Source organism: Microcaecilia unicolor, chromosome 12 (genome assembly GCF_901765095.1).
Source record: "Microcaecilia unicolor chromosome 12, aMicUni1.1, whole genome shotgun sequence".
Classification (NCBI taxonomy): domain Eukaryota; kingdom Metazoa; phylum Chordata; class Amphibia; order Gymnophiona; family Siphonopidae; genus Microcaecilia; species Microcaecilia unicolor.
In genome coordinates this window covers 78,161,820-78,174,983 of record NC_044042.1, presented here as the reverse complement: position 1 = coordinate 78,174,983, position 13,164 = coordinate 78,161,820, and the positions used below count along the sequence as shown (strand labels likewise).

The window sequence follows — 13,164 nt, the reverse complement described above, 5'->3', positions numbered from 1 at the left end:
AAAACAGAGAGAGTAATAAATCTTTATCCTGGTATTTCTTCCTTTCTTTTGCTAAGTGTATGCCATTCTTCAGCACCATAGAATCTACAATAATATACCATTCATATAAATACAGGGTTGTCCCATTGTCCTCATAGTTGCTGAAGCCTCTGTCTTGTCTGAACAATTTTAATAGGAGCCAGCAGGTACTACTTTACCTGCAATCAAGTGGTTGTGTAATAGTTCATGACTGGAGAACCAATTCTGGTTGTTCTTCCAGCTGTCTAATTCCTGATGCTCATTTGTTGACTTTACCTCTTCCTGTCTTCTTTTTGCCTACTTGTATCTTCTGGTGGATAAAGCTGTGTGTTGACAAAGAGTGAAGAATACAATTTCACAGCTGACTGGACTGAGTAATTAAGAAGCCAGACTGGACAAGGTGCTCTGTATCTTTCCTATTCCAGTCCTTTCTGCCCTGGCAACATCTGATTTTGCATGTGCTAATATTTGTCTTGTCCAGAAACCATGCATGAAGTGGTAGAAATAAGGGCAAGTGGCTGAAATTCCTTTTACCAAAAAGGGATCTAGGTGTAATCTCCTTTTTAGAGTAGGTTTCAGATAGGTATAAACAAAAGCTGTGAATCTGTCCCAGTCAAATTCCTATCACCACCAAGAATCCCCTCAGGTTCCCCGTGGACAATCAGGATATAAACAGCCATGCGTGGCTGACGACATATCTCATGGGGCCAGGTCTGATTTGCTCCCACAGAGCCCAGAAATGTCTAGAAAACTCTGGGGATGTCTGAGTTTTGCCTCCTATATGAACAGTGCTTTTCACCCCTCAATCCTCCTTTTTAAAACTGCTCATTCCATAAACGAAGTGAATACAAGAAGAGGGCGGCCATGTTTGAAATAGTTTCAGCAGGCGAGCGCCAAGCAATTTCACTAAGGTTGTTTGAATACACACTTGCTCTCAACTTCTGATGGGACTGTAGTGACTTGCTTGAAGATGTTATTTTCACATACTTTTGACTTCTGGAAAAAAACAAATGAGTCAGCTACTGAGAGTGATCAACATTATTAACACTTAATAAGGCAAATAACACAAGTTTATGAATATAGGAACAGTTTGAACAACAAATGAAAAGAACACAGGAGTACGAAAATGTAAAGGAAAAATCCACACTGGACCACAGCACTGTTCCCCTAAGCTGAGTGGGAGTCCTCCAACTACATTGTAGCCAGTTGGGGGAGAGGGGGGGCTTCAGTATTGTGTTTCAATCATTAGGGACAGGTAGGTTTCCCGGAGTCCTGCAGAGCTTGCCTGTCCCTCATTCTTAAAAATAGGATAGTGAAATTGCACCCCTCACTTGCAGGACTGTAGGTGGCAGACTCCTGCTCAGTTTACAGGGAACAGTGGACTACAGGTGTCATACATGTTCACCTTGAGCATTTGGGCATTGCTTCCTTGTATCTGTGTGTGGCCATTAAACGCTTTTGGATGATGTTTAAGTTTGTGATCGATAATTCCTAACTGTACCTTCAAGATATCAGCTGTTGGAGCATGAGATTATATTGAGGAAATAAAGGTGGCAAACACCTCTGATTGATTAGCTGATATATTCACTAGAAACTGTAATAATAGTCTGCCATTTAACAAGTGAACATTATGTAGTCCAGTTATTTATAAAATAGGTTCTAGTGAAACATTAAGGACTTGAAAAGAAGTCATAATGGAACCAATTAATGACACAACAAAGACTTTTCATTGTGTAGGAACTCATTTTTCACTGAAATAGCTTGGGGGGGGGGGGGGGGCCTTTTACTAAGCTGCAGCAAAAAGTGGCCTGTGGCAGTGTGAGTTCATCTTTTGGGTGGTTGCCGGGCCATTTTTTCCCGCATCCTGGAAAAAGGGCCTTTTTTTAAGGGACCAGAAAATGGACGTGCGGCAAAATGAAAACCAGTGTGCTCCCATTTTTGGCCTGAGACCGTACCGCCACCCATTGGCTTAACAGTAAGGTCTCAAATCCTACCTGGGCGGTAGGCATGCAGCGGGCACCCACTGCGGTTTACCACCGGGTAAGCACACGGTAGAAAATAGATCATATTTTTGGTGCGTTCCAAATTCAAAATTACTGCCTGGGGCACGTGGTAGCCGGGCAGTAATGCTGAGTTTGGCATGCACTGGGTATGCGTAGGCTCTTACACACCTTTATAAAAGGGCTGCTTAGCGACCTGAACTAATTACAATCTTCAGCTTCTTCAATGCAACTTGCCTTTTGTGAAAGTTGTGTATGTAAAGCAGAAAAGCCTAACGTACCAGCTATTTATTTGCAGGTGTGGACATCATAGACCCGGACACACTCTTGACAGCTTACATAGCAGCACCAGTGAAAGATGCAATGACATTTCTCTTTCCGCTTCTCTGTCTTGGTGTTGTGACCCCTCCCGCAACACAGCAAGTCACATCCATCTATCCCATGAGAGGTGACGTTACACGTCCTGTCCCTGGTTCCGAAAGAGCCAGTTTCTGGGTTAGGCTCACAGAAGTTAGGAGAGTTCTCGTAATAGACTAGGTCTCGCTCTGTCGGAGGCTTGAAGAGGGCGTACTTGGCACGCAGGGTCTCCACCCACCCTCGGGACTCCCGATGTTTCTCCACCACCATTTCGGAGGCACTGTCATATTTGTCCTTTAGGTAGTCGCCAATAGCTCGAAAGTCAGGCTGAGTCCACCAGCATGTTTTCACTTCACAGCTTCCTGAGAGCCCGTGGCACTTACACTTCAGGTGCATGTGATCAAGGATAGTCTGTGTGCATAAGAATAGAAGCAATGCATGGTTCAGATAATTAAACATCACAGTTGCAAGAGATACTGGTGATTAAGTGATGCTCATGGGAGAAAGGTCTAATTTTTACAAAGTAATCATTGAGTTGGCAGTGCTCCTTGATTGTTCAATTTTTACAGGTTTACTGTCTGACAGCATTGGCTTAATAAAACAATAACAACCCACACAGCCTGTGCTTTGCATTCTGTTTCTGTTATGTAGTATACTGTGTAATAAAAGTAATAGAATTTTTTTCTGTATGCTAGTTCAAGCTACTGCTAAAAAGGTGGGTCATAAACTTGGCCTTGAAGCTATTATTGTCAATAAGAGCAACATTTGATTATAGGCTTGTATAAATAAAACACAAGAATCATTTTTCATTTAAAAAGAGGCTTTTTAACACGGGGTCACAGTATGAGACTGGGAGAAAGAAGTAGACTCAGGAATAAAAAAAAACAGGAAACACTTCATAGGTGGAGGAGTGGCATAGAGGTTAGGGTGGTGGACTTTGGTCCTGAGGAACTGAGTTCGATTCCCACTTCAAGCACAGCGCAGCTCCTTGTGACTCTGGGCAAGTCACTTAAACCCTCCATTGCCCCACGTAAGCCGCATTGAGCCTGCCATGAGTGGGAAAGCGCAGGGTACAAATGTAACAAAAATAAAATAGATACTATTGGAGATTCTACATGGAATGTTGCTACTATTGGAGATTCTACATGGATTGTTGCTATTCCACTAGCAACATTCCATGTAGAAGGCTGCGCAGGCTTTTGTTTCTGTGAGTCTGACGTCCTGCACGTATGTGCAGGACGTCAGACTCACAGAAGCAGAAGCCTGCGCGGCCACATTGGTGATCTGCAAGGGCCGACTTCTACATGGAATGTTGCTAGTGGGACTCTGGGCAAGTCACTTAACCCTCCATTGCCCCATGTAAGCCGCATTGAGCCTGCCATGAGTGGGAAAGCGCGGGGTACAAATGTAACAAAAATAAATAATATAACGGGCCGAAAGAGCACATAATTACATATGTTATACCTATTTTATAACATTACCCAGTGGCGTTGTAACCTAATGGTCAGAGCAGCAAGCTGAGAATCAGGGAAACCCAGTTCAAATCCCATCCTGGCTCTTTATGATACCAGGCAAATCACTTAACCTTCCATTGCTTCAGGTACAGATTCCAGGGACAGGGAAAGAGCAGTAATTCACCTTGAGCTACTACTGAAAAAGGCATGAGCTAAATCGGAAATCCCAGGGAAGATGGTACACACATTTATATCTGCAGGATATATCTCCACCTCTAGGAATATCTACATATATTTTACATAAATGTAGGTGCTGTGTTTCTGTGCTCCTGTTTTTTTTAAGTGCATATTATGCTCCCAGGCTATTTCAAAAGTGTCTTCTTGGGCACATAAAACTTTGTTTTGATGCTTAAATCTTGTATAAAATGGTGCATGGGCTAATGATGGTATAAAAATTCACAAAGGCATAGGATAAGCTCAGAAGTTTCCAAATGATGAGATTAAAGGTGGAAGCTACTGTACCGAGACAGATGTGGAAACTGGGCAGACTGGATGGGCCCATGGGTTTTTACCTGTCACCGCTTTCTAGGTTTTTATTTAATGATCCAAAACAATTCCCATTTCATTGTCAGATTCTTGAGGGTGTTAGTGCTATCAATGGCCTGCGGTATTAATTCCTAGATGAATAAAGTTGGAATGTCACTTTTGCACCTCATGATCAATTCACCCAACCTGGACACAGGTTAACATTTAGACTCTTATCTGTAAGTCTGTATCTAGAGAAAGCTGATGTGGAGTTAACTACTGACACCAACTGTAATCTTGGACCAAATTTATGTTATCTTGAAATATCTTTTACAAATCTTTTCATATCGTTGACCTCATCTCAGTTCCAGGCATTCCAGATAATGAATGAGGAATGTCATTTTTAGAGTGTATCTGGTTATGTTGCTGTGGTTTGGCAGTAATCAGTAACTGTAAAGTGAGAACTTAAGAGTAGCCATACTGTTTCCAACAGTGGCCAATTCAGGTCACAAATACTTGGCAGAAACCCAAATCGTGGCAACACTCCATAGTACAAATCCCAGAGCAAGCAGTTGCTTCCCATGTCTGTCTCAATAGCAGGCTAAGGACTTTTCCTCCAGGAATTTGTCCAAACCTTTTTTTAAATCCAGATATGCTAACCGCTGTTACCTTCTCCTCCTGCAAAGAGTTCCAGCGCTTAACTATTATTCATTGAGTGAAAAAATATTTCCTCCTATTTGTTTTTAAAGTATTTCCATGTAACTTCCTCGAGTGTCCCCTAGTCTTTGTACTTTTGGAATGAGTAAAAAAATCAATTTACTTCTACTCATTCTACAGCACTCAGAATTTTGTAGAAAGCAGGAGTGCTAGAAAAAAAATATCGGTTCAGCACTGCTAATCCTCTTGTCTGCTGTCTTAGATATAATGTGAAGTGACCATTACAAAATGAGTGAAAAAAAATCAAATTCTGCGCTATGTACAACAGCATGGTAAGTCTGTACATTTAAATCATAAGTACATAAGTAATGCCATCCTGGGAAAAGACCAAGGGTCCATTGAGCCCAGCATCCTGTCCCCAACAGCGGCCAATCCAGGCCAAGGGCACCTGGCAAGCTTCCCAAACGTACAAACATTCTATACATGTTATTCCTGGAATTGTGGATTTTTCCCAAGTCCATTTAGTAGTGGTTTATGGACTTGTCATTTAGGAAACCCCTTTTTAAACTCTGCCAAGCTAACCGCCTTCACCACGTTTTCCAGCAATGAATTCCAGAGTTTAATTATGCGTTGGGTGAATAAAAATTTTCTCCAATTTGTTTTAAATTTACTACACTGTAGTTTCATCGCATACCCCCTAGTCCTAGTATTTTTGGAAAGCGTGAACAGACGCTTCACATCCACCTGTTCCACTCCACTCATTATTTTATAGACCTCTATCATGTCTCCCCTCAGCCGTCATCCTTCAGTGGATGTTATGCACACTGTGACATCAACCAGTTAGAAGTTTGTTTTAATAATACTTCAGAGTATCACAACATGGGTTAGCTCTACTGAAAGGTCGACTGAGATAGCTGAACATGTAAAAGGTTTGAGGTTTGCTTTCCATGTGTGACATGCAGTGTTCAACTCCCACTGTAGCTCCTTGTGATTTGGGGAAAGTCACTTAACCCTCCATTGCCTCACGTACAAACTCGAGATTGTGGGCACTTCAGGGACTACTGTACCTGAATGTACACTGCTTCCATAGCTTTCAGCCTTCTATATAAGAAAATTAAATATCCTCATTCTGTATAATATCCTTTTGAGCCCATGTCAAACTCTTGGGTCATCCTGCTTTCTATTGTTGTTTCCCAACTGTGCACCTACAAGAAGGTTCTAGCTTATGTATGAGACAGGGGCGTAGCCAGAGAACAGATTTTGGGTGGGCCTAAGCAAGAATTGGGTGGGCACCAAGTATTCTCCCCCCCCCCCCCCAAAAAAAAATCTCAGCTGGTGGGAAAACGCTTCTTTCCACCTTGGCAGCAGGCATGCACTGAAAACTGAGCATGCGCAGGTGCTGGTGTTGTGTCCTGAACCCTTACGCCAAGCCCCCTCCCTGCCCATCTTCAAGTCTTTGCTTAAAGCCCACCTCTTCAATGCTGCGTTCGGCACCTAACCCTTACCGTTCAGTGAATCCAGACTGCCCCAATTTGACTGCCCCTTTCGGACCGACCGTTCACTTGTCTATTAGATTGTAAGCACTTTGAGCAGGGACTGTCTCTCTTTGTTAAATTGTACAGCGCTGTGTAACCCTAGTAGCGCTCTAGAAATGTTAAGTAGTAGTAGTAGTAGAGTAGCGTTTTTGTTACCATCAGGGGGAAATCAGCTGGCGGAGCTTGGGATTCCCACCAGTTACCACTAAACATGTGCTACTGTTGGGTGGGCCTGAGCCATAAATGGGTGGGCCCTGGCCCACCCAAGCCCACCTGTGGCTACGCCACTGGTATGAGATATACGTTTCTAAAAAGATCCTTTTGAAAGGTTTGTAATAGTTCCCTCCCTTTTGTGTCCCTTTCGGTCAGAGTAAAACAGGGGCAGGGGGATGAGAACAGAAGAAGCCTCTACTCACCGTTCTGCCTGCTTCGTTGTTGTGACGGTTCATTGCAGATCGGGCATCCGGCCGATTTTCACGGGCATCGGCAAACTCCCGGGAGACAAGGATGCCAAACTCAGCATCTTCGCTGCAGCCTCCCCATTTCCAGCCTTCCCCTGGGGGTCCTTTGTGGTGGGAGTCGCAACCGCAGATGGTGGAGGTACCTTCCGTGCAGGATCTGATGACTGCAAAAGCCACTCCAGCCGAGGCAATGGCGTGAACGAAGGCCGACTCCCTGGTGGCTGGAAAAGAAGCTCCGTCAGAGTTGAGTTTTAACATTAATTTGTAAATGCAAGAAAGCTTTAATAAACGATATGTGATGACACAATAGTTCTACTCTACGTCAACTGCAGAAAAGGAAACCTAAGAATGAATAGCAAAGATGCTGTCATGAGAATCATGTGCTTTGTTTTGCAGAGTAGTTGGTGAAATGCAGGTATTAATGGTCGGAAATATTATTGCATCCAGGAACATATACTCCTGAAATATGGAAATAATAACACTCACTTTCACAGTTGGACAATTGACTTCTGGCTAGAGTGTTTTGCTTTCATTCCTCCCCCCCCCCCCCTCGCCCCTTACTATTTATTTGATTTCTTTGGTTTATAATAAATAGATTCTTTCCTAAAGACTATGACATGGTGAATGGCAATTTAAAACTAACAACATTAAAACAATTCATTACAACAGCACAATGGTAAACATTAACTACCAATATAAATCAAAGTTAAAGTTTAGCAATATTTGATTACAATTGGTAAAATAATGACTTATTGAAACTAAGCCAGCATCCAAATTAAAAATAATCATAAATATATTCAAAGAAAATAGTTAGTGGGTGGAACTCCTGCCTAATGAATTAGGACTTAAGGACACCTATATAAGGATAGGACTAAAATGATTAAAAATAACAAGATCAAACTGAATTTGAATAGCTAACAATAATCCCTAATAACACAATACAGACAAATCACACAACAAGAACAATCTGAAATTACTAACTGTGTAGACAGATTGCTGCACCACACATAGCTTCCTGAAGGTGACAAGCTCAGCTACTAGCTTAAGCTCATGTGAGATGGCGTTCTAGTAATGGGCTTACTCAGGAGAAAGGTAGTCACTTATCATTGCTAGTATTGAATAAGTGCCCTCCCCCCCCCCCCAAGAGCTGCCCAGGTTCCTTTGGCCAAAAGCCAGACCCTTCTCTGCTCCCTCCCTGGGACTGCCCACACAGGAGGTAGCCTCAAACCTAGCCTGGTCCATGTCACTGCCCAATGCTACCATGAATACATAGTAGCTTGGAGTCATGCATTTTCTATTGCCTTAAAGGTTCAGGGGAAAGGGAATGGGACTTGATATACCACCTTTCTGTGGTTGCAATCAAAGCAGTTTACATATTATATACAGTCACTTATTTTTCTATCTGGTGTAATGGAGGGTTAAGTGACTTGCCCAGGAGTCACAAGGAGCTACAGTGGGAATCAAACCGAGTTTCCCAGGATCAAAGTCCACTGCACTAACTACTAGGCTACTCCTCCACTATGAACAGTCTATGTAGAATCTCAAATAGTAGCAATATTCCATGTAGAATCTCAAACAGGGAAAGGGAAATGGGACCACGCCTTCATGTGGTTTTTGCAACTACATTCAAAGTGGTTTACATAGTATATATAAATACTTATTTGATACTTATTTGTACCTGGGGCAATGGAGGGTTAAGTGACTTGAGCAGGGCTTTTTTTGAAGGACTACTTGGGGGGTACTGAGTACCGGCACCTTTTCCATTGTCTGCTTTTATTGGACATAACTTAATACATTTCTTGATTAGCTTTCGAAGGTTGCCCTTCTTCGTCAGATCGGAAATAAGCAAATGTGCTAGCTGACAGTGTATATAAGTGAAAAACATTCAAGCATTGCTATGACAGTCTGACAGGGTGGGAGGATGGGGGTGGGTAGGAAGTATGCATGGGGACATCAAAGTATATCTTTGGTATTCTAACAGGGTGGGTGTGGACAGGTGAGGGGAGGGTGATCAACAGAGACATACAGCTTTATGGTTTATAATGGGCTAGGAACCCCAGGTCCTTGTTAAGTCCTTTCTGTTGGGTGTTAAAATATTCAATCATTCTGACTTCAAAGGTCTTACGTTCTTGTATGGTTTTAAAGTTACCTTTGAGGATTCTCACTGTGAAGTCACTGGTGCAGTGTCCTGGTCTTGTAAAATGTTGCCCAACAGGCGTGGGAACCCTGCTGGCACCAGCATTGTTTATATGATGTCTATGTAAATTGAATCTTGTCTTAAGCATCTGGCCTGTTTCTCCAATATAGCATCCTTCATTACATTTTTTACACTGAATGATATATACCACATTGGAAGATGAGCAAGTGAAAGATCCCTAGCACATTTGCTTATTTCCGATCTGACGAAGAAGGGCAACCTTCGAAAGCTAATCAAGAAATGTATTAAGTTATGTCCAATAAAAAAGGTATCATCTTATTTTCTTTTCCATGTTTTATTTTGTTTGATTTCTATTGATAACCTTAAGAGTGGACTAACACGGCTACCACACTCCATTGTCTGCTAAAATTGACCCATGGACCCCAAGTTTTAATGAAAGAGCTGAGGCTTTGCACACCAATTCTGCCTTGTCATAGGTTCTATGACTAGTTGCAGGGGGCCTGGCTATTGTGGGGTGGGTCTCTCAGTGATCACCCCACCCCTGAAGGGTGACCTAGCATTTGAGTACCGGCACCTTTTTTGCTAGAAAAAACGCACTGGCCCAGTGTCACAAGGAGCTACAGTGGGAATTCAGCCCACTTCCTCAGGATCAAAGTCCACTGCACTAACCACTAGGCTACTCCTCCACTAGCACCATTCCATGTAGAAGCCTGCCCTTGCAGATCAGCTGTGCAGGCTTCTGTTTCTGTGAGTCTGATGTCCTGCACGTATGTGTAGGACATCAGACTCACAGAAACAGAAGCCTGCACAGCCGCGTTGCTGATCTGCAAGGGCAGGCTTCTACATGGAATGTTGCTAGTGGAATAGCAACATTCCATGTAGAATCTCAAATAGGGAAAGGGAAATGGGACTTGATATACCGCCTTTCTGAGGTTTTTGCAACTACATGAAAAGCGGTTTACATATATTCAGGTACTTATTTTGTACCAGGGGCAATGGAGGGTTAAGTGCCCAGAGTCACACGGAGTTGCAGTGGGAATCAAACTCAGTTCCCCAGGATCAAAGTCCACTGCACTAACCACTAGGCTGCTCTGTTATAGGAATGTTGTATCCCGGAAATACCTTATATTCCAGTCATTATTACAACATTTTTGGTTATGCCTCTTAGGGAAATCATGAACAAAGGGGCCGTTTTACTAAGCCGCAGAGGTGCCTACACACGTCCAATGCATGTCAATTCAGAGTTACTGGCCAGCTACCATGTGACCTGTGTGGTGATTCATTTTTGACAGGCGTCTGCTACGCGCACCAGAAAATATATTTTTATTTTCTGGCATGCGGCAAAAATCAGGCGGTAACTCTGACTTGATGTGCGTAGGCGATTACTGCATGGGTAACGCGAGAGACTTTACTGCTAAGTCAATGGCTGGTGGTAAAGACTCAGACCCACAATGGATGCATGCCGATTTTTATTTTGCTGTACGTCCATTTTTGGCAAAAATTTAAAAATTTTAAAAGGACTTGCACGTGTCCATAACATGTGTCATGTGTTTTTCACTAGGACGGCCCATTTTTCAGCACACCTTTGTAAAAGGATCTCAAAGTGAGCAAAACCTTAAGTGCTAGGAAATAGGCTGGTACTAAAGATGGAATGGATACCATGGCCAAGGTCACAAGTCACCTCAATTTTGCCATTTTTGTTCTTGTGTGAAATCTTTTCTTAAATAGGGATAGCAAAGCAGCTTGAACAGATCTATTCATGCTGTGTTATTTCAGGTCCTAGGTCACAGGTCCGCAACCCCTCAAATTAGAAAGCTGCAGGCCAGGTACAGCAGAACATACGTGTTGCCGTACCAGGATAGACCGAAGGTCCATTAAGCCAGGTATCCTGTTTCCAACAGTGGCCAAATCAGGTCACAAGTACCTGGCAAGAGCCTAGAACAGTAAAACAGATTTTATGCTGCTTATCCTAGAAAAAAGTAGTGGATTTTCCCCAAGTCCATCTTAATAATATCTTATGGACTTTAAGGAAATTATCTACACCTTTTTTTAAACCCTGATAAGTTAACTGCTTTCACCACGTTCTCTGGCAACGAATTCCAGAGTTTAATTACATGTTGAGTGAAGAAATATTTTCTCTGGTTTGTTTTACTACTTAGTAGTTTCATTGCGTGCCCCTTAGACCTAGTATTTTTGAACAGAGTAAACAAACGATTACCTATTCCACTCAGTATTTTATAGACCTCTATCATATCTCCCCTCAGACGTCTCTTCTCCAAGCATCTTTAATTCAGCCTGTGGTATGCCTTTTTTTTTTCACTGGGTCATGATGCCTCACCCTACCACTTCTGTAGGGCAAGCTCAGACATTTCTTGGCCTACCCATGCAAATCTTTTGTTGGTCACTTTTTGAGTAGGAAGTGATTGATTGAGGTCAAACTCGGGTGGAACACTGGGCAAGTCAGACCCTTCACTAGGAAGCAAAAAGGGAAAGACAAATCCCAGATTCCTAACACCCTGGATACGTACAATATATTTCATTTTAATGACTGGCACACCTCTCTCAGAATGAAGGAAAAAAAAAACCCCATACTGTATGTGTGTGGGGTGGGGGTGGGGGTCATGTCAAAGAGCCCAGAGTTACTCATGATAAAATTCTTATATTGATTTTTCCCCAGGAGATTAAAGGAGGTTTCATCATCTTAGAGAACACCTCTTCTTAAAATGTCACTGTCAACAGGGTCTGGTAGGCTCAGAAGGACATGAAGAGGAAACAAAATCTCTAGATTTCATATTTTCTTGTGGTTTTACTCTCACTTTCTATAGGCTTAGTTCATTGGTTGGTACCTGTTTGTCTTATTATTTTTTTTTTTGTTGTTATTACAGGACCAACCTGGCTGAAGAAAATCAGGTTGTGTCCTTTTGCCTTTCTACACTGGATGTGTCAGAGGGAACAATGGTTGTGGCACCTCCGATCTGACAGGGCAGACATGCAATGGTTTGTAACCATGGGGGAGGGGGTTTACCATTAAAAAGAAAAAGACGATTAATGCTACACAGCCCCCTGCACTGGTGACAATGCAGGCCTGGGTCTTCTACAGAAACACTTTAACTGCAAGAGAAAACCACATTGTATTCTGGCTAGCTGATTTGAAGAATGAATCTCATTTGCATGTTGGTTTCAAATTTTTGGTTGTATTTTATAGCAGCATAATGGCTCTTGATCAAAGTGCTGACTATTATATTATTTATCTAGATCTTAGTTTGAATTCGGGGGGGGGGGGGGGTATTTTGCTTTTTTCCAGATTTTGAGGTCAGTGCACCAATGAGGAATCCATATTAGAAGTGGGGAAGGGAGAATATTAAAAAAAAAAAATGATCTGCTCCATAACCACCCAGGATGCAGATAAAAACAAACTAAAAATCTATTTTCAGTCACTGGTTAATGATCCACCTTCATGCTGCATCCTTCCTTTAACCGATTCCTTTCTCTGTCTGCTATATATAGACATGCTGAAGCCAACCCAAACCCAGGGCCAAGTATTTTTGTCACCCAGAGCTCTGAGGCACACAACAGAAACTGTGCCCTCTAATCCTTTCTTATAGGGCAAACCAGAAGTTCCTTTAAAAATATAGGTAGAGGGATTTTGAAGATGTTATGTACCTTTCTAATGGGCACCATTGCAGCAGGTGGGAGTTATGCTGTCCATGTGGTCGAAAGTGAGCGCGAGAGATACCAAATGAGAATGAGTCAGATGCAGAGCAGACAGAATGGACGCAATCGTGCAAAAGATAAAGGGAAAAGAGAAGAAAAAGGGAAACAGCGACTAAGGTGAAGCCACATACCAAGCCAACTAAAGTGTAATTCTACATCTGCTTAAAATAAACTAAAATTTGAATGTTAAAAAAAAAATACAGGTAGAGGTGAGTCAAACTTTGCAGGAACACTGCCTGTCTGTGGTGTTTGTGAAACTGTACAATTTATTTGGGGGGGGGGGGG

General features: G+C 42.4%; 1 protein-coding gene across 1 annotated transcript in view; it reads right to left on the bottom strand.

Moving 5' to 3' along the window:
• Window positions 1-911: 911 nt before the first annotated feature.
• The window catches only part of WNT3 (Wnt family member 3), a 64,376-nt gene continuing 52,123 nt past the window's right edge, over window positions 912-13,164 (bottom strand). Inside the window, exons 3-5 of the mRNA XM_030220483.1 lie at window positions 6,963-7,228; window positions 2,300-2,786; window positions 912-1,014 (exon numbers count right to left, since the gene is read on the bottom strand). Coding sequence (XP_030076343.1) covers window positions 2,307-2,786; window positions 6,963-7,228 — 746 coding nt within the window. The 3' untranslated portion in view covers window positions 912-1,014; window positions 2,300-2,306. The remainder of the gene's footprint in view (window positions 1,015-2,299; window positions 2,787-6,962; window positions 7,229-13,164) is intronic.